Source organism: Bison bison, unplaced genomic scaffold, assembly GCF_000754665.1.
Source record: "Bison bison bison isolate TAMUID 2011002044 unplaced genomic scaffold, Bison_UMD1.0 scf7180017864270, whole genome shotgun sequence".
Classification (NCBI taxonomy): Eukaryota; Metazoa; Chordata; class Mammalia; order Artiodactyla; family Bovidae; genus Bison; species Bison bison.
Genome location: NW_011494842.1, coordinates 3,174,537 through 3,195,196, shown reverse-complemented (window position 1 = coordinate 3,195,196; position 20,660 = coordinate 3,174,537). Strand labels below are relative to the sequence as shown.

The 20,660-nt window shown below is 37.4% G+C and overlaps 1 protein-coding gene across 1 annotated transcript in view; it reads left to right on the top strand.

The window, feature by feature from the left end:
• Positions 1-20,660, top strand: part of GFRAL (GDNF family receptor alpha like) — a 71,149-nt gene that overhangs the window by 11,231 nt on the left and 39,258 nt on the right. Inside the window, exons 4-6 of the mRNA XM_010848539.1 lie at positions 8,924-8,980; positions 9,709-10,039; positions 15,954-16,204. Of these exons, the coding sequence (XP_010846841.1) occupies positions 8,924-8,980; positions 9,709-10,039; positions 15,954-16,204 (639 nt within the window). The remainder of the gene's footprint in view (positions 1-8,923; positions 8,981-9,708; positions 10,040-15,953; positions 16,205-20,660) is intronic.

Here is a 20,660-nt window from a genome sequence, read left to right as displayed (position 1 = left end):
CCAACAGAATAATTTGGGAGAGATGTGACACATGCCTAAACTTCTGCACTGGTGCTGAGGACTCCATGGAGAAGAGACGCTTAAGAAATGCTTATGACTCATAATCAGTGGGAATTGGCTACCACCAGATATGAGGAGTGGGGAATGTTATTAAATGTGTGATACAAGTTGCTGGCTTGGGACAAGGGTATCACTCTATGTGGAGACAGGACTGAAAGACGACAGTGGTGAATTATATTTGCAGAGTTTCCATGGGGGTGGCACACTTTGGCACATTTGTGTTAGAAATGTCAGCACTTTGCTTTACATTTCACATGATGAATATATAGTTTAGAAAAAGCAATGATAGGGCATTTGGCAGGCATTTGGAAACATGCATCTTGCATTGAGTACAAGCAAGATTTGTGAGTCAGTGGTTTGTAAGAAACAGATACAAGCATGCAGGAGGATAAGACTGGCCAGAAAAAGATGTGAAGTGAGAATATAAGTATTTTTATAATACTTTCATGACCTAGTTGAAGAAATCATAAGGAAGATTTTAAAGACAGAAAAAAAAAAAACCCACAGGAAGAATTTTCAAGCCAATGACAGAGAAAGACATAGAGAAAATAATCAACAGTAAATGCAGAGAAGTAAATAAGATAAAGAATAAAATGACATTAGTTACCTATGAATAGAACTTTTCTATTCTTTATTATAGATTATAAGCTTATTGAGCAAATCAGTTTTTATATTTTTTCTCTTTTTTCTTAATATGACAAATATTCAACACAGTGCCTGACATCTAGCAACTGATCAATAAATATATAATTAATTTGTAAACATATTTTGAGCATCTAAATCATGTATTCATTCATAAAATTTACTAATTATTCAGTTAATAGGTGTAGTTTTCTAGTTTTAGACTGAAGTAGGCTGAAACAAAAGCATATAGAAATATTGAAATTATTTGTTGACTTTTGTTGCAAGATGGTAGGACTAGTTCATTTATATCTCAATAACCATTTCTATCAGACCAAGATGCAACAAAATATAGATACCAAAATATAGGTACATACAAATTTAGAGCATTTAAGTTGAAATCAGTCCCCATTTTTGAACCATTTTTTCCACAATAGATACTTAATAAATGCTACCCTGGGGTGATATTGATAAGGCAGGGGTACAGAAACCCTGCACAGAAGACCAGAATGATCTTACAAATGCACTTCATGACAGACCTGCTCTGACTGTGGTCTTTACACAGAGTATTAGCTGCTTGCTTATAATTCAGCTTAGATTGAAAAAGGAAGTGACAGTTGAAATCTTGTCATGTCAACTGCAGCATCCTCCACCAACTCTTTCATCATCACTCCAACAGGATATGATCTTTCTCTCTCTCCCCCTCATTTGCATTCCCAAAATATTTCTCAACATATAGCAGACATGTACTTTTCTATTCTTTATTATAGATTATAAGCTTATTGAGCAAATCAGTTTTTATATTTTTCTCTTTTTTCTTAATATGACAAATATTCAACACAGTGCCTGACATCTAGCAACTGATCAATAAATATATAATTAATTTGTAAACATATTTTGAGCATCTAAATCATGTATTCATTCATAAAATTTACTAATTATTCAGTTAATAGGTGTAGATACTAAGCACTGGAAGAGGGATATAAAGATCAATTAAGAGACTCCCTGCTCTTGGTTACGTTAAAACATAGCAAAGTAAAATTGACATTTAGCCTGATTATTTCATTTAGCCTAGACTAATTATTTCAAAATATATAATTACCAATATAATGGAACAAATTATGTGCAGATGGCATTAATTCATATATATCCCATCCATGCAAGTCTGCATATGCTGTCTAAAAGGGGTAGGAGAGATGGTTTGTGTTCCAGCAGAGAAATCTCACTTAAATAATTACAATTAATGTGAGTTGTTATTTGATAAATGTGTAAAACTCTACTGCAGTGTGTGTTTCAAAACACATGCAGTAAAGAGGCTGTACTCTGAACAGCGCTTCTAAGAACGTCCTGGTGGTTTTTAAGTAAACATTTTCATATTATGAAGTTGATTATATTATCTTTAACTTGCATGCATGTGTGCGTGCTAAGTTGCTTCAGTCGTGTCCAACTTGGCGTGACCCTATGTACTGTCGGGGCAAGAAAGTGTTCATTGTGGAGGTCCACAGAAGAAGGACCTCAGAGGGAGATGAGACATTTTAGAGATAGACGGTATACTACTGAAACCTTAGGGCAAGTAAGGATTCTTACACTGAGGTGGGTTTTATCTGCTTCCTATAAAGTTTATGTAATTATGGATTTATTGGAATTCTCTAGTAGAACATACATTCTCTATGAGGGATATAACTTCCAGGGGGTGGAAATTGACTCTTGGGGGTGGGCAGAAAACTTCTTACATGTATAAAGTGCAGATATATATACTGCCCCTGAATAGATACACAATAAATCTGTGGAATTAAAAATTCATGAGTGGGCAAGAGAATTAGGAAAAACACTGTCTAAAAAAAAAAAAAGGCTTCTTAAAGGGGAAATAATGAAAACTGTGGAGAAACACTTCAGTATAGGTATATTTCTAGGAGGAAATAGAAATATACAAAGGTTATACAAAGAGAAATAATGGATGGTAGCTCAGACAGTAAAGAATTTGCCTATAATATGGGAGACCCAGGTTCAATCCCTGGGCTGAGATCTCCTGGAGAAGGAAACGGCAACCCACTCCAGTATTCTTGCTTGGAAAACCCCATGGACAGAGGAGCCTGAAGGGCTACAGTCCATGGGGTCATGTAGAGTCAGACATGAGAGAGATATTCACTTTAGCTTTTCCTAAGCATTGTAAGTTACAATGATTTCTACCAATCATCATCAAATGTAATGAAAAGACAGAAGGAAATCATGAGGATGAAATAGCAAAAGAAATTGAGCATTACCATTATGCTTTGTTATATAAACTATAAATAAGCAATATTTTTATTTCAATTTTTTAAAAAATAAAAGTCATTTGTAATAGTTTTCTTGAAATAATGTCTTTGGTGGTTTTTGAAAAACAGTCAAATATTTATAAAATATGTTTATGGACTTTTTAGGAAACATTAAGAGGGTTTTAAATGAGCTTATTTAAATTTAAACTAAATGAGCCTTCTTTAATTTTAGTCATTTTTAAAAATAGAGAAGAATCAGCACGGTCCTCAAATTTGGCTTCACACTCAAACATCACAGAGTGGCTCCATGAGAAAGAGACATCATTAACAACAGAAAAAAAGAGAGACTGCATCCTGGCAGCACGTATCTGCCAGGAATCTGAACATTGTGCTCTTTTGTATAAGAGTTTCAAGAAAACCTGCAGGAGGGAATCAGAACAATGCAAGACCCTTGATGGAAGCTACCTCTGTGCAGTGTTGAGAGAAGGTCTGCAAGAAACAATCTTGTGGAATTGTCAGTGCAGTGACCCTTTGAAAGCAGAGTGCACTGAAATTTGGAAAAGCTTGTCTGAAGACATTTGCATAAAGGATGCTCAAACAAATCCAGTTCCATCCTTCATTGAAGACAATGAAAAGGAACTCAACCTGGGCATTGTTTCAGGTCAGTACGTAAGGGAAGAATTTTAGAATCTTAAATATAATCACAAGTACCAACTGACTACAGAATAATTTCTGTCCCAGCTCTCTCATTTCTGCCTGTGTTTCTCCCAGAAAGTGAACATTTAAAAAATATATATATTACTATGACTATGTCTAAAAGGGATTATGAAGAAAGATGGAAATGCCAAAATGTTTTAAAATAATGTGTTTTATTCATCCATTCATTGAACAAGTACTTATAAGACAGTGAAAATGTGCTAAGTCCTAAGTCTGGTTGATTAAAAAAAACAATGCAATAATAATAACACTGCCCTTTATTTTAAAAACGTATTATTTTTAAGGGATTTAAAAATTAAAGAAATAGATAATATAGTAAGGGATGATTATTTATTTATATAACAGATATTTCTTTGGTGCCTACCATGTCCTTGGCTGTGTTCTAAGACCTGGGGAAAAAGCAGTTAACAAAGCAAACAAAAATTACACAGACACAAATCATTGTTCTTTAGGACCTTATATTCTTAACTGAGGAGTGTCTCGGTTAGTTTCTTTGGAAACAGACACTGAGACAGAAGTTTGCATACAAAATAGTATTAGGCTGGGGGCTCAGGAACAAAATCTAGGATGAAGTGGGAAAAGCAGGATTAGGGGGTGGGGCAAATTGAAATGCAAGGCAATGACCACAGCAAGCTGAGTTGACTCCACAAGAAGTTTAGCCCTGGAATGGCCCTTTAGAGATGCTGCCTCTTTGAGCCCCTCAAATAGACTAGTCCTAACATAGGAGCTGTCCCCTGGAAAAGTCTGTCCCCCTGGGTGTGGCAACTCCCTTTGGATGGGGCACTGCTGGACAAAGACCAGCGGTTGCGGAAGTGAGGACCAAGATCCCCAAAGCGGGGATCTTAGTAGTAGGCTGTTCAGTTCAGTTTAGTTCAGTCGCTCAGTCTTGTCTGACTCTTTGCAACCCCATGGACTGTAGCACGCCAGGCCTCCCTGTCCATCACCAACTCCCAGAGCCCACCCAAACTCATGTCCATCAAGTCGGTGATGCCATCCAACCATCTCATCCTCTGTCGTCCCCTTCTCCTCCTGCCCTCAATCTTTCCCAGCATCAGGGTCTTTTCAAATGAGTCAGCTCTTCCCATCAGATGGCCACAGTACTGGAGTTTTAGCTTCAACATCAGTCCTTCCAATGAACACCCAGGACTGATCTCCTTTAGGATGGACTGGTTGGATCTCCTTGGGACTCTCAAGAGTCTTCTCCAACACCACAGTTCAAAAGCATCAGTAAGAGCCTATTAAGAAGATAAAGATTTGGAGGGTATATTTTAAATGGTATGACAGAATGAGTACTACCAAAGGGGAAATATGGTGGGATGGGGCCATAAATTAGGAGCTTGGGATTAACATAAACACACACTACTATATATAAAATAAGTAACCAACAAGGACCTACTGTGTAGCACAGGAAACTCTACCCAAAATTCTGTAATAATCTATGTGGAAGAAGAACCTGGAAAAGAATGACTATGTGTAAATGTATAACTGAACCACTTTGCTGTACACCTGAAACAAATACAACATTGTAAATTAACTGTACTCCAATAAAATATTAAAAATAAATTAAATTAAAAAGTAAAAATAAACAGTATGAATGCTAAGGAGGAAAATAATACAGATAGGGGACAAAGGAAGTCTGAGTGGGTGGTTTGTAATTTTAATACGATGGCCAGGAAGTCGTTCTGAAGAAATTAATGTTTGAGTAAAGATAGAAAGAGGCAAGGGATGAGTCATGTGGGTATTTGGGGAAAGAGAACTTTGGGAAGCAGAAATAGCTCAAGGTGAGCTGGGAATGGTCTTGACGAAGAGCAAAGATGACACTAGGGGTAGAGATGAGAGAGCAGGGGATGAGATGCAGGAGATGAGACCAGAAATAAAATAGGGCCAGGATGGTGAAGGGCTTTGTAGGTCATTTCAAAATCTTTGGCTCTTACTCTAAGTGATCCAGGAAACCATTGAGGGGTTTGAGCCAGAGTAGTGTCATGGTCTGAGGTATATCTTTAAGAGGAAAACTCTGGATTTTGTGTTGACAATTGACTGAAGAGAAGCAAATGCCCAAGTAGGAAGACTGATTAGGAAGTTTATATAATGATGCAGCAAAAAGATGATGGGTCTTGGAACAGTGTGGACAGCTGTCAGATTCTTAGTATGCTTGATATGAGTGGATCACATGGGGCTGCAACAACAAAAGAGAATCAATATTTATTCCAAGGCTTTTGTCCTGAGTAATTAGAAAGGATGTGGTTGCCATTATTTTCATTGACTAACATGGAACAACTGTAGGAAGAAGAGGTTTTGGGAGTGGGACAGAGGAGAGGTCAGGAGTCAGTCTGGGATGTGGTAAGTATGAAATGTTTATTAGATACGCAAGTGGAGATATCAAATAGACAGTTCTCAGTGTGGAACTGTAGCCTAAAATGCTTTGCATGACACATAGAAATGAGATCTGTGCAGCAGGTATAAATCAGGAGGTCATTCACTGGTGGATGGCAAATGGGATCATGGCAGTAGATGAGGTCAACATAGAAATGCATGGTTTCTTGGACTAGAGAAGTAGAAGGGTGAGAAGATAGCAGAGCCTGCATATATTTCAATATTAGTGGATCAAGAAGAGGGAACACTGTGTTTTTAAACTACAGTATAGTTGCTTTACAATGGTGTGTTAGTTTCTGCTGTACAATGAAATCAATCACATGTGTGTGTGTGTGTGTGTGTGTATCTCCCTTCCCTCTTGGACCTCTCTCGCACCTATCAACCCCATCCCATCCATCTAGGTCACCACAGAACACCAAGCTAAGCTCCCCAAGCTACGTAGCAGCTTCCCGCCAGCCACCTATTTTACACATGTCAATGCACACACATCAATCCCAATCTCTCCGTTTATCCCTCTTTGCTCCATGTCCACATAACTGTTCTCTATGCCTGTGTCTCTATTCCTACCTTGAAAAATGGGTTCATCTGTATCATTTTTCTAGAGTCCACATATATGCGTTAATACACAATATTTCTGTTTCTCTTTCCATCTTACTTCACTCTACATGACAGACTCTAGTCCATCCATATGTCTACAGATGGCCCAATTTTTATCTTTTTTAATGGCTGAGTAATATTCCATTGTATATATGTACAATCACAATGAAGAACAGTATGGAGGCTCCTTAAGAAACTAAAAATAGAGCTACCATATGACAAAAATCCCACTTCTGGGCATATACCCTGAGAAAACCATAGTTCAAAAAGACATATGCACCCCAGTGTTCATTGCAACACCATTTACGATAGCCAGGACATGTAAGAAAGCTAAATGTCCATCAACAGATGAATGGATAAAGATGTGGTTTGTATAAACACTGTGCTTTATTTGATATGTATGATCATACAACAGAGATGTAGTTCTGGTGGGCCCATGCTTCTCTGTGTTCCCATGACATACTGCTCTTTAGCTCCTTTTCAGCAATTAAGCTACAGTTTAAAATATTCTCCAGAAAAAAAATGTGAATATACCTATGTGTGCACTATATGAAATTAGAATTTAATGTGCAAACAATTTATTATAGTGCATTACTCGTATTACATAAAATAATATGGATCCAAGATAGAATTTGTTTCCTCATGATAAAATAATTGTTTTTGTAAGAATTGCTAGTATTTTGAGTGGATTAGTCCACTTGGGCTGCCCTAGTAAAATACCAGAGGTTGGATGGCTTGAACAACAGAAATTTATTTCCTCATCATTCTGGAGACTGGAAGTTCCAGATCAAAGTCCAGCAGGGTCAGTTTCTGGTGAGCGCTCTCTTTCTGGCTTGCAAATTTCTTGGTTTCTTGCCAGGTCCTTACAGGACATTCCCATGGGGTATACACGTGGCCAGGGAAGAGTGAGGAAATTTGCTAATGTCTCTTTTTATGAGAACACTAATCCTACCAGATCAGGGCCCTACATTTAGGACATCATTTCATCTTAATTACTTCCCTAGAGACACCATCTCCCAATACAGTTATATCAGGATTTAGGGCTTCAACTTATGAATCTTGGAAGCAAACAATTTAGTTCATAACAATAAGTGAATTCAGTGTTTATTTATATTTTAATGATAGTTTCTTGAATATGTTGTAAACAGTGGCACAGTCGTACTAAACAGTGCCAAAGCACAGCTATTAACCTATCATAGAAAGTCTAGCTAGCCTAGACTTTTGTATCTGTTAAAAAAGCTATGAGATTCTTAGAAATTTGCTTATTGGGATTTCATTCAATATGGAACAGAAGAAGGAACTTCTCTGAAGCGTAGGAAGGTGGGTTCCTGAAGAGACAGTGATTCTTTAGCTGAGACATAACCAGTAGAGATATGAAAACCATGTATGATGAGAACAGATGAAACAACGCAAAGAGTCTGGAAAGTCTGACACCCTTGGGGGTAAAAAGAATTGTTTTATGATTGTACCATCATATATGTGCATAGATGGGCAGGCAGGGAGCTTGGACAGACAGCTCAAGTCGGGACAAGTTGAATCAAGAGACACATGCCATAGCAGAAATCAATCTCCTGATCAAAAACCTGTAATGGAAGCCAATATCTTAATCAACAGCCAGCAGCAAAAAAATGAATTTTCATTTTAAAATAAAAATCTGATCATAGTCTTCCCCTATCACTTTATGCCTGTGTCTGTTACTTCTATTTTATTTTGATTTCATTTTTATGTCTCCATTTCCTATATAAGTCTTGACAACAGGAACTGAAAATTTGTCTTCAATATGGCACCTGGTACATAGTGGGAATTTGACCAATGCTTCCTGAATGAAAGATTTTTAGAATTAGATGGTCATCAACCTCTCCAATTCTATAATTATAATTCCTAAAAACTCTGGGAAGCTAAGATAGTCAGAGGTGGAAATAGTCTTTAAATTGCCTTTCAATCTAATTAAGACCTTACTGGGGAGAGCTTTTTTGGTTCAGACAATATTTCTTCTGTTCTTTCTCCCCAGACAGACTCTCTGTTTACTTCTCTGCACATGGCCTAGTCATTAGCATTTGTTTAAATTTTCGAGTAACTGAATACTCAGAGCAGAGCTGTTTAACTGACTTGAATGATGTTACAGTGGTTTATTTTTCTTCATCTGTACCTCACTAATTCTGTGTACCAAGGTTAAATAAGGGTTACATGAGCTTATATGTATTTTTATCAGAGTACACATTGACAAATGTTGTCTACATTCTCCTATTAAATTTAGAAAATTGTTCACTAATAAAATAGTCTCTTTCTTTTCCTTCTAGATAACATAAAAGAGGATAATAAATACAAGTGGAATCTGACTACTCTTTCCTATCACGGTAATGTTTATAAATAGTCATTTTGATTTGCATTGTGAATACTGGACAATATAACTTAAAATGTAGTTACTAGGCTTCTTCAAGATATGTCATTACAAAATGAGTCATGTGAACTTTAACTGTTCTAATACTAGAAAATGCAACAAATCATTGCATTTCTTCCACTAATATTTCAAAGCATCTATTTTGCTTATCTATCATTTATTTACAGTTATGGGGAGAAATACTTACAATTAAAAACAAAGACTAGATCCAAAATGTGAACATTTTTACACGTTGGAATAGCTACATGGAAACGTTAGTCACTATTTCTCCTTCAAATAAAAAGTTCAATAGAATAAGGATCATTTTGATTTGAGCCACTGAACACACCATCAGCTAGATTCAAATCCAATTTCTAAAGATGTATTGTTTGCATGTGATAAACTTGGGCTCAAGGATTTTTTCCTGCAGTTCAGTTTTGGTCCTATACACTCCCCACCACTTCTGGATCATAATACATGTCCAGTGTAGATGAAAGATGGTTCAAGTAACCCACTGCTCAGGACCAGTAAGTTTATTCCAACTCCGAAAAAAAAAGTAAACAAAATAAATAGGACTACTTGCCAAAAGCAATGTATGGGCACATTGTTGTATTTTGCTCACGGATTTCTCGTGGTGTTATGCAGATTCTGTATGCACAGCTCTCTGTTTACTTTTCCACAACCTGGACATACCCTTCCTTCTAGGAGGCAGAGGGGTTCAGTCCTGCCTGGAAGTGGCAGAGGTTTGCATTGGGGATGCACTCTGCAATGCCCAGCTGGCCCTTTACCTGAAAGCTTGCTCAGCGGATGGAAAGCTGTGTGATGTGAAACACTGCCAAGCAGCCATCCGCTTCTTCTATCAAAATATGCCGTTTAACATTGCCCAGATGTTGGCTTTCTGTGACTGTGCTCCCGCTGATGAGCCTTGTCAACAGTCCAGAGAAGCACTCCACAGCAGGCCATGTGCAGTGAACAGAGTTCCAACCCCCACCTGCCTCGATGTAATTCACAGCTGCCAAGATGATGAATTATGCAGGTGAGTAAAAACACGTGTACCCTGCTTTCTGATTTGGCACCTTATTTGTTACACTTCAGCCCCAACACTTGATCTCATTCCATTAGCTAGAGTTCCCACCATCATCCAACATGACGTAAACAAAGCCACAGAATTTGTAGTTTTGAATCTCTGGGACGTGTGTAGTATTCTTTTGGAGACTCAAATGCATAATATGTTTTGGAAATTGAAAAAAAAATCATTATGTCAGGATTGGGTAATCATGAAATAGCATTATTAATAAAATTACAGATTCAAGTGAGACTCATGAATTGCTTAATAGACCTGGTTTATGTGTCAGTTTTATTATTGGCTTTGGGGGTTTGATTATATAAGGCTGATAACCTCTCAGGATTCTGATGAGGTGACTCTTCAAACTCCACAATAAATCTTTTGTGTTTTGGGATGGAGTTGAGGGAGGAGCTAAAGTTCGGATTCCCTCGCACACATGTGTCGTAAGGTCAGTAATGCACCCCTTCCCCTCTTCCCAACCTCTCACCCTGGATTCTCAGGGCAGTAATGTTAGTCATTTACTTGTTTATTCAAAAAGCAATTACCAGCCATCTAGTACTATTTTACGCATCTGGTTACAAGATACAAAATGCTTGCCCTGTGGAATGTATTCAGTAGGTGTAGATAGAAAATAAATAGGAAAAGTGTGTATTTTTCACGCAGTTGTAAATGGGCTTCCCTGGTGCCTAAGATGGTAAAGAATGTGCCTGCAACGCAGGAGATCTCAGTTCAATCCTTGGGTCAGGGAGCTGCTCTGGAGAAGAGAATGGCTACCCACTCCAGTTTTCTTGCCTGGAGAATTCCATGGACAGAGGAGCCTGGTGGGAAATTAATGGGGTCACAAAGAGTTGGACACAGCTGAGTGACTAACAGTCTTATATTGTATGATGATGAGTACTCTGGAGATTCACAAGCACACACATATGCGTGTGTAATAAGGGGAGTGTGAAAGGCAGAAAGAATAAAAGAATTGCAGTGTCAGTGGGATGGCCCCAGGAGAGACATTTTACGGGAGCTGAAGAAGCGAGAAAATGAGCTTCTCTCAGTGAGTTTCAGAAATAAGAGATCCCAGACAAAAGGATGAGCCAGCGCCGGGGAAAAAATGAACGTGGCAGGCTCTCATGCAAGGAGGAGAGCGTGTACAAGGCGGAGAGGAACAGGAGATAGGATTTACTCTGAGAAAGCAGAGCGATGTTGAGGGATTTTGAGCAGAGGTGTGAATGATCTGCCCAACTTATTAAAATTTCCACTCCGGCTGCTAGTGAAAGCTAGACTTTACCTTTGCAGGTAACTTCTCCTGGGAATCATAAATTGAATCCAACACCCTGACTTTCTCTTTTCCTCACTGTGGTCTTCGATAAACACATTTCCTTAAAAATTCAAGGCAAATTGATGTTTGGTGTGGTAAGAAAGCCACAGTGAAGCGGACCTCTTTGGAAATGAGTAAGAAGATGGAGGAAAGAATAAAATCAAAACTATCTGTAACATTGGTGTTACCACGTTAAAGGAGCTTCCTTTAAAAACCATCATTCAGCTGTATAATTATGGGATGAATCTTCTGCTTCCCAGGATAATCATCCCAAGATAATTTATACTTGTTTGCTTGCCCAGTACTTCCTATCAGGGACAGTATTGTTTAATTGTCTTCAAATGAATAAAACTCCATATATAGTGAATTCATTCAAAGATCAAAGTAAACATTTAGTGTGGAGGAGGGGCTCAAGGAGGAATTTGTCACTTTGGTCACCTGCTTGAACCACTGAAAACCGAGATGTAATGACATCATTTCCTAAAGGGCTGGTTCTTGGTAAAGTGCTTTCCTTCAACTTTAACTCTCCTCACACCTTCACTGTCAGTCATTCCAGCTTGCAAAGTAACTCCAGGTCTTGCAAATATTTGTCAAAAAAGACAACTACTTCCTCATAATGTACATTCTATAACATAAAGGGTGACGATCTCAGCAAAATGCTTGTTTTTTTTTTTTTCCTTCAACTTACCATAGAGAATGCCAAAATTCTTAAGAAAGTTTTGTTTGAGGATCTTTTCCTGTAGATGTTTATCAGTTAAAGTTTACTAATTATTTCTCTTCAGATAATACTAAAATTAATAGCAAAAACTATTTTTATAATGCAGTTTACATTTTTCAAACTAATTTAAAGCTCAAAAATTCTTATTAAGTGAACTATTGTATTTCATTGATTCAAAGATGCAGACTTTTTGCACCTTTTAATTCCCCTAATGTGTTTGGAATTAGTCTTAAGCTCAATGACAAAAAAAAAAATAAATAAATAAAATGCATTTAATGAAAACAATAACTTAATTTCCGAAAAGTGATTTTAGGTGTAATAAAATAATGGTATCACATACAATCAAGAAAAATGTTAAAAATGTTTGCTTACACTAATATTCTCATAGAATATTACTATCTATCATACATCTATCTACACTAACAGTGAAACCAAATAACATTTTAACCAGCTAGGGAACACTTTTTGTTTTTTTAAGTAATCCATGTAAAAATGCCAGATGTCTCCATGGTGGGTACCCAGCTTTACCTGATTCCAGTGCCAAGGCACTGAATATTCTACCTTATTACCTTGGAGTGATTTGTACTCAATTTTCTAAGCATGACTTAACTGAGCTTCCCTATAAAATAAAATATTTTAATGAGAGTGATGGAGTCTGCTGCTATAGACCTTTGAGAAGCTCTGTGATGGATTCTGAAACATACACTCTTGCATGCACCTCACCTTGGCATCAACACTTTCTCAGATTAACTGGTACAGAGTTGATACTTTTCCTCTACAAGGAATCCTGGATTTCATGACCTCTCCAAAGTGCGTAGTGCAGGGTCTAGAACATGATGGACACATCTACACCCCTGGTTGATTCATGTCAATGTATGGCAAAAACCACTACAATATTGTAAAGTAATTAGCTTCCGATTAAAATAAATTAATTTTTAAAATGTCACCTCATTTCCCTCCATTTTAAAGTGTCTTGTACTTAATGTGTATAATGCTTTAATATACAGATACATGTCTCTTTTTATGTAATTTCTATCTTTTATACATTAATTCAGGGATTAAGGACTGTGTGTATTCTATTTCTTTTCACCATGTGCAAATAGTCTCTTAATGAATACTTTATAGAGGAGATGGAAATATTACACAATATTAGTTGTCAAGATGAAAAGACAAATTCTGTCATTTGCTCAAGCAGATTTTGCCTTAGGGAGATTTCCAGTATTTTTATTAAATTATCGTTAATGTAATTCAGATGGAAAAAAAAAAACTCCCAATGAAAAACAACTTCTTCAGTGAGAGTGTTAAGACTTTATCATATATCTTTCCTGCAAAAGTGCTTATATCTGGAGCAAAGCAGAACGGTTAGGTTTTAAAATACAACTTATGTCCCTGTACAAGAATCCTCAATTTGTGACAGGTCTTAAAACTCCTCTATTTGAAAAGGCCAAAGAAGGTGATATAAATACTATTTTTTTCAATTAATTTTGCTCAATACAGATATATACACTGGAAAGTGAGATTATATTTTGTCAATTATAAGTGTTTAGGGATTTATAGGAAATTATGTTTTTTCATATGCATAAGCTCCAGAAAGTAGTGAAAAAAATGTTTGCTTAGAAGAAATGTTACCTACTTTTTTAGAAACAAAACTTCACCATAAACATGTTTAAGTGCCAGAGAATATTCACAAAGTTTGACTATATATTAGGCCATAAAAGTAAATGTAATACATTCTATATGCAGAAATCACACAGACCACATTCTCTTATGGCTTACAATGTAACGAGAAATTTATAGCAAAACTAAAACAAAATGATCGACGCTATTTTAAAAATTACTCTCTTAGATAGTTAATGTTTCAAATAAAAAACCAGAATAAGAAACTGAAGAATATCTAGAAAATAAGGATAATAAAACAGTTACACATCAAAGCATTTAAAACATAAAGCACAATTCCTATAATATAAAAAATTTGTCATATTTATTTTTTAAATGATTTAGATAATGAGTAAACCAAAAAGTTTTTATTATATTTTTATTTTTAATTAAATATCCTTCAGTCAGTTTTTCAAAATTTCAAAACATTTTTGAATGAATTAACTTTTATGAAGACATAAATAATGTAACTTAAACTTTATAAAACATACATTTAAGAAAGAATAAATGGCACCTGTCAACCTCATAAATGACAATCAATACTTCCAGTGCTTACATTTAGATGGCATTTTATATACAATTCTTAATTGCATTAAAGAAACATACTTGTTCTTCTGGATTCAGAATTATATGCTCAAATATTTGCAATATTTTCTTAAATATAAATGTAAATATTATTAATTTTACCATTGTATTTAAAAGCTGATTCCTTTAAGATGACTTAAAATACAAGATTATTGAAAATGATGCGATTTATGGATTTAAGCAGAGTAACATCCAGTGGTCGTGTATGGATGTGAGAGCTGGACTGTGAAGAAAGCTGAGCGTGGAAGAATTGATGCTTTTGAACTGTGGTATTGGAGAAGACTCTTGAGAGTCCCTTGGACTGCAAGGAGATCCAACCAGTCTGGAAGGACTGATGCTAAATCTGAAACTCCAATACTTTGGCCACCTCATGCGAAGAGTTGACTCTTCGGAAAAGACTCTGATGCTGCGAGGGATTGGGGGCAGGAGGAGAAGGAGACAACAGAGGATGAGATGGCTGGATGGCATCACTGACTCAATGGACATGAGTTTGAGTGAACTCTGGGAGATGGTGATGGACAGGGAGGCCTGGCGTGCTGCGATTCACAGAGTTGCAAAGAGTCGGACATGACTGAGCAACTGAACTGAACATCATGATAGCAAGTAAAGTCAGGACAAATGACATATACTCAGAGGCTTTGCATGCATATTTTATAGTGATTTATTCAAGAAAAGGAAAAATAATTATAGGTGATAAATATTAAAGACAAAGATTAATATCTTTGGTTCCACTGAGTAGATATCTTCTTACTGTGAAAGTTCCAAATATGAAATTATTGTACATTATCCAGACTTCTATTCAAGATTAAGACAGCAAGAATGAAATATGTAGTCAGAAAAGTTATGAATGGATGTGGTTCTAGCAGATTATCTCAGCCCATCAAATAAACTCATGTTTTGCTTTAAATTAGCTCATGTTGCCAGAGAACCCCAGAGCATTAATGTTAATTCTAATTAGTCTGCTTAGAAACATTGAGAAAGAGCACAGACCTCCCATCCTATGGGAGAACTCTCATGAAAAGTCAGGAGTCTTTTCTGAGATCACTTGGTGGGAGGTAATGGTCAAATATAGTCTCAAAACCACATTCTGCTTCAAAAATTATTGCTAATAAATCTCCCAAGTAGTTCGTACTGCAAATCATCACCCACTGAAATAAAATTAATAAGGAAGGAAGAGTCATCCAGGGAATCCTAAACTTAGCCTCTGTCTTTCATCACGAAAGGAAAATAATTCACAAGATTTCTCTAATTTTTCTTCCACACTCTCTATTAGGATGTTTGAATATACAAACTTAGTTTCCAGCTATGTTTAGAAGCACCCAGAAGGCATTTTGTTTTATGTCAGGTGGCTCAGAGGGTAAAGCATCTGCCTGCAATGCAGGATCCTTGGGTTGGGAAGATCCCCTGGAGAAGATGGCACCCCACTCCAGTACTCTTGCCTGGAAAATCCCATGCATGGAGGAGCCTGGTAAGCTATGGTCCATGGAGTCGCAGAATCGGACGCGGCTGAGTGACTTCACTTTCTTTCTTTCTTTCTTTGTCAGGTGAGATATCACTACATGTTAGTGTGAACTAATGATATGCAGAGACTCATTCCATTTCCTGACTCTTTCCAGGAGGCGCTATAGAATATTCCAGGCCAAGTGCTGGCAGCATGTGATGAGAAAGTGCCATGAGGATGAGACATGCATTGGTACCTTAAGCAAGCAAGACCTCACTTGCTCTGGAAGTGATGACTGCAAAGCGGCTTACATTGGTACCCTTGGGACCATCCTTCAAGGGCAGTGCACCTGTAGGACCATTACCCAAAGTGAAGAATCCTTGTGCAAGACTTTCCAGCATATGCTCCACAGAAAATCATGTTTCAGTAAGTTATATATATATATATATGTCACATATGGAGAAGGCAATGTAACATATATTGATTTTCTGTATACACCACGAAGTAGTAATCTAACATGGAAAATTTGTTCACAAAGACAACTCTATGTTTGCTATTCAGTTTTTAAATCTGTTTTCTGATTATGCTATGTGCACACGCTATTTTAACTCATTTATCTGCAAGTGGTGCATGTTTTTAATTTGTAAGATTGTTCACTCCTAGGTATCATTTATTGGTTTCAATAACAACAGCCTAAAATATTTATCCTACCAGATAACTGAAGATATCAGGTATCTATTACAAATAACAAACCAACCCAAAACTTGAAATAATAATTTGATCACAATTCTTCTCATTGGGCTTTACTCACTTAGGTGATTCTTCTGTTGGTATTGCTTGGGTGGTTACAGTCATCTGGTGGTGAGACCAACGCTGATCTGTTCAGGTTGTGGTTAGCAAGCACAGTTGGCTGAGTTCTCCTTCACATGACCTCTGCAGCAGTAAACCCTGTATCTTTCATGATCATAGCAACATCCCTAGCAGTTATTCCCCAGTAAACAAGAATTTATCAAGTGTCTGCTTCTGCTATATTTTCTAATGCCCCATTGGACAAAGCAAGTCACATGATTGAGTTCACAGTTATTGTGAGAAGGGTGTGTATGAGTATGTTTATATTCAAAGTTGGATTCACCAAGGATAGTTAGCAATCTACTGTATTGGCTGTCCCAATCTAAGTGAAACATATTTATCCTTGGATTTAGTTACCTCCCCTTGGTCTTTAATATGTCTGCTAATCTACCTGTAATGAGGGGATGGGAAACACATTTTCTAAAGTTATTATTTACTCCATTCAGATTTCAGTTCAGTTCAGTTCAGTCGCTCAGTCGTGTCCAACTCTTTGCGACCCCATGCTTCACAGCATGCCAGGCCTCCCTGTCCATCACCAACTCCCGGAGTTCACTCAGTCTCACGTCCATCAAGTCAGTGATGCCATCCAGCCATCTCATCCTCTGTCGTCCCCTTCTCCTCCTGCCCCCACTCCCTCCCAGCATCAGAGTCTTTTTCAATGAGTCAATTCTTCGCATGAGGTGGCCAAAGTACTGGAGTTTCAGCTTCAGCATCATTCCCTCCAAAGAAATCCCAGGGCTGATCCATTCAGATTTAGGAATTTCGATAATTTGTCTAGGGTCTCAGAGGGAACAAGTGGTTGAAAGGAATTTGGCTATGAGTCTCCTAGGAAGAACTCTAACAATGTGATCACACGCTAATTCAGGACCTCTCCATCATCCACCTTCAGGCTTAACCCATGCAACTATATTCGAATCCCAAAACATTCTCAGCCCCTAGATCACTATTTGTAACCTCCAAACCCACAAGTACCAAAAGTTCAGGAGAGAATAATAGACATTTACCATTGCAAAAAAGACCATATACAATGAAACTATCATGATATTTATGCAAATTTGTATAGATACAGATCTATGCTGTATCTATGATACATATGTCTATGCTGCTGCTGCTAAGTCACATCAGTTGTGTCTGACTCTGTGCGACCCCATAGACGGCAGCCCACCAGGCTCCTCTGTCCCTGGGATTCTCCAGGCAAGAACACTGGAGCGGGTTGCCATTTCCTTCTCCAATGCATGAAAGTGAAAAGTGAAAGTGAAGTCGCTCAGTCGTGTCCGACTCTTCGCTACCCCATGGACTGTAGCCTACCAGGCTCCTCTGTCCATGGGATTTCCCAGGCAAGCGTACTTATCTAACTACAAACAGATACAGATATTTTATTCTTTTCTATCTTTCTTTAAAGATACTACAGAGATACACATTAGCCAATATAATCAAAATGGTGATCTGCTATGCATTAGCTTATAGACATACAACTCAGAGTGTATGGTTTTGATTCCAATAAAGCTCTCTGTGGGATTCCTACAATTTCTATAATTAGCACTACAGATATATTTCAATGGAAATCATGATGCAAAGAGGAAAATTACCCCATGGTCTATGTTGAGTCATATTTTCTAAATAATCTTTTTCTCTGATTAATATTAGGTGGCTAATTCTGTTGGAACTAAAGGTATTTATAATGAATGGCTCCTAATATTACAAAAGGAAATACCAAATAAAATAACCTAAACCAACAGCAACATATACAATTACACTATCATGATTATTTATAAGTGGTTTCTCCATAGTAAATGATACCAGGGGGGAAAAATGTATATCCTACAAGTTAGTGATAAACCAGTTCCTTGGGCATAAATTTCAAATACCAGTTCAAGTAACCTAATTCTGCTTCCAAGCCTGGTTTCCCCATATGTTTTTAATTAGTATTATGTTTTGCTTTCATTGTATTTGGCTACCAATACAAAGCTATATATACATACATTGAACATATTCATGAAAAGACAGTGGAAATGGACACAGAAATCCATAAACGTTGACAAACTCTATAATGTTTTACAAACATGAGAATTCAAAATGATTTCACATTTCTTCACTCACTTCGGAAGACTAAACATGATGAGGTTTTCTCCTCAAGCATTACTTAAAGTCAGAATTTTAAGTGACAGGTTTATAGAAGTAAAGGAACCATGAAGGCCTTCTGGCCATCTGTCATAGTTCTGGGTACTTAAACTATAGAAAAAGTTTCAGACAAAAACACAAATGGAACCCTTGGCCTGGTTAGTCCTAACAAGCCTCCATCCTTTGCCCCATATACCTGGGAAGTGGTAGCACATGGAGATTTTTGAATGAACTCTTTCTAACCACTGCCTCTGAGTTTCTATATCAGCCCAGCAGGCTCATGCATTACCAAAATACACTTGCGAGTAACACATCATTGTTAATCAACTATGTTCCATTATAAAATTAAAGAAATAAAAAAATAAATATTATATTTATCAATGTCCTGCAGGGAACAGACATTGTATTAATTGTATCATTGTACAATTGATACATTGTATCATTATATCAATCTTTAAAAGAAAAATTGCTCTCATTACAGCTGGTTTCCAAAAACCCTGGGGTTCTGTTTTCTTTATCTGAAAGGGGCAGAATGAATGGAACAGAGAGGACAGTCGGGGAAAATTTTCCATTTGTTATATTTGTTTTGCTTCAAGTCTTGTTTCAAATTCACTTGACCTCAGAGCACAGTGAGCAACACATTTTACATTAGATATTTATATGCAGTGTCTTCTGTTTTTTCAAAATTATTATTCTATTCCATTTTTTTTCAGTGCTGATTATCTACTAAATTGACTTCATGACTCACTAATGTGTTGCTCTCAAAAGTTTGAAAAGCATTTGCTTGAAACTAATTAATGCAGAAGTCACCTACATCGATGTATCCAAGTCAGAACCTTATAATGATTACAAATAATGAGACAGTTGCTAGAATCAGTGCTTGTTTGGGGTCACATTTCTCACCTAACTTTAATTATTCCAAGAACTAGACACTATTATTTCTGCAGTTTCACTTGGGAGATGAAGGAAACTGAGGGGTAAGATGGGGGCTGGACTTCCATCACAGGTTGCGGTGGACGTGGGACCCTAATGTTGGCTGGTTGACTCCATCCCATAGTGCTGTCCTGCAGGGAAAACCATGAGGACAATTAGAGCTTGAGTCCATTCAGGCTGCTCCGTAGCCCTCTGAGGCAGAACCTCTACTTTTTGGTCTCAAATCTGAGCTTTGAGAAGTTGCTAAAGAGCACGCCTCAGTGCCTGCCTGCAGGACCACATTTGGGCAATGAGCCTCCTGCTGACACTGGTTACAACTGCCACCAACTTGCACTTACTTGCAAACTTCTGCATCTATAGACTCACTCCCCTCTGGCATCTTGCAACCCAGAACAAACTGTGGCAGTTAGAGCTGAGAGAGGGAAGAGAGAAATGGAAGAAAGAGAAATTGGTAAAAACAGAGAGGACCGCAAAAATGAAAAGAGTTAAGAGATCACTGTTTTCTTCCTGTTACTGGAAAAATAATGTCCACAGCTCAGGTCAGTTCAGTCACTCAGTTGTGTCCGACCATTTGCAACCCTATGGACTGCATGCATGCCAGGCTTCCCTGTTGTTCCAAAAGTATGTGAAGTAATGAATGTTAAGTAGTACCAGCCTGATAGGTGAAAGATAGCTTCAGCCTACCACAAGAGCTTATGATTGGTAAAATTTTCTGTATGTGTATTCAGTTCAGTTGCTCCTTCATGTCCAACTCTTTGCAACCCCATGGACTGGAGCAACCAGGTCTCCCTGTCCATCACCAACTTGCAGAGCTTACTCAAACTCATGTCCATTGAGTCAGTGATGCCACCCAACCATCAAACCCTCTGTCATCCCCTTCTACTCCCATCTTCAATCTTTCCCAGCATCAGGGTCTTTTCCAGTGAGTCAGTTCTTCACATCAGGTGGCCAAAGTATTGGAGTTTCAGTTTCACCATCA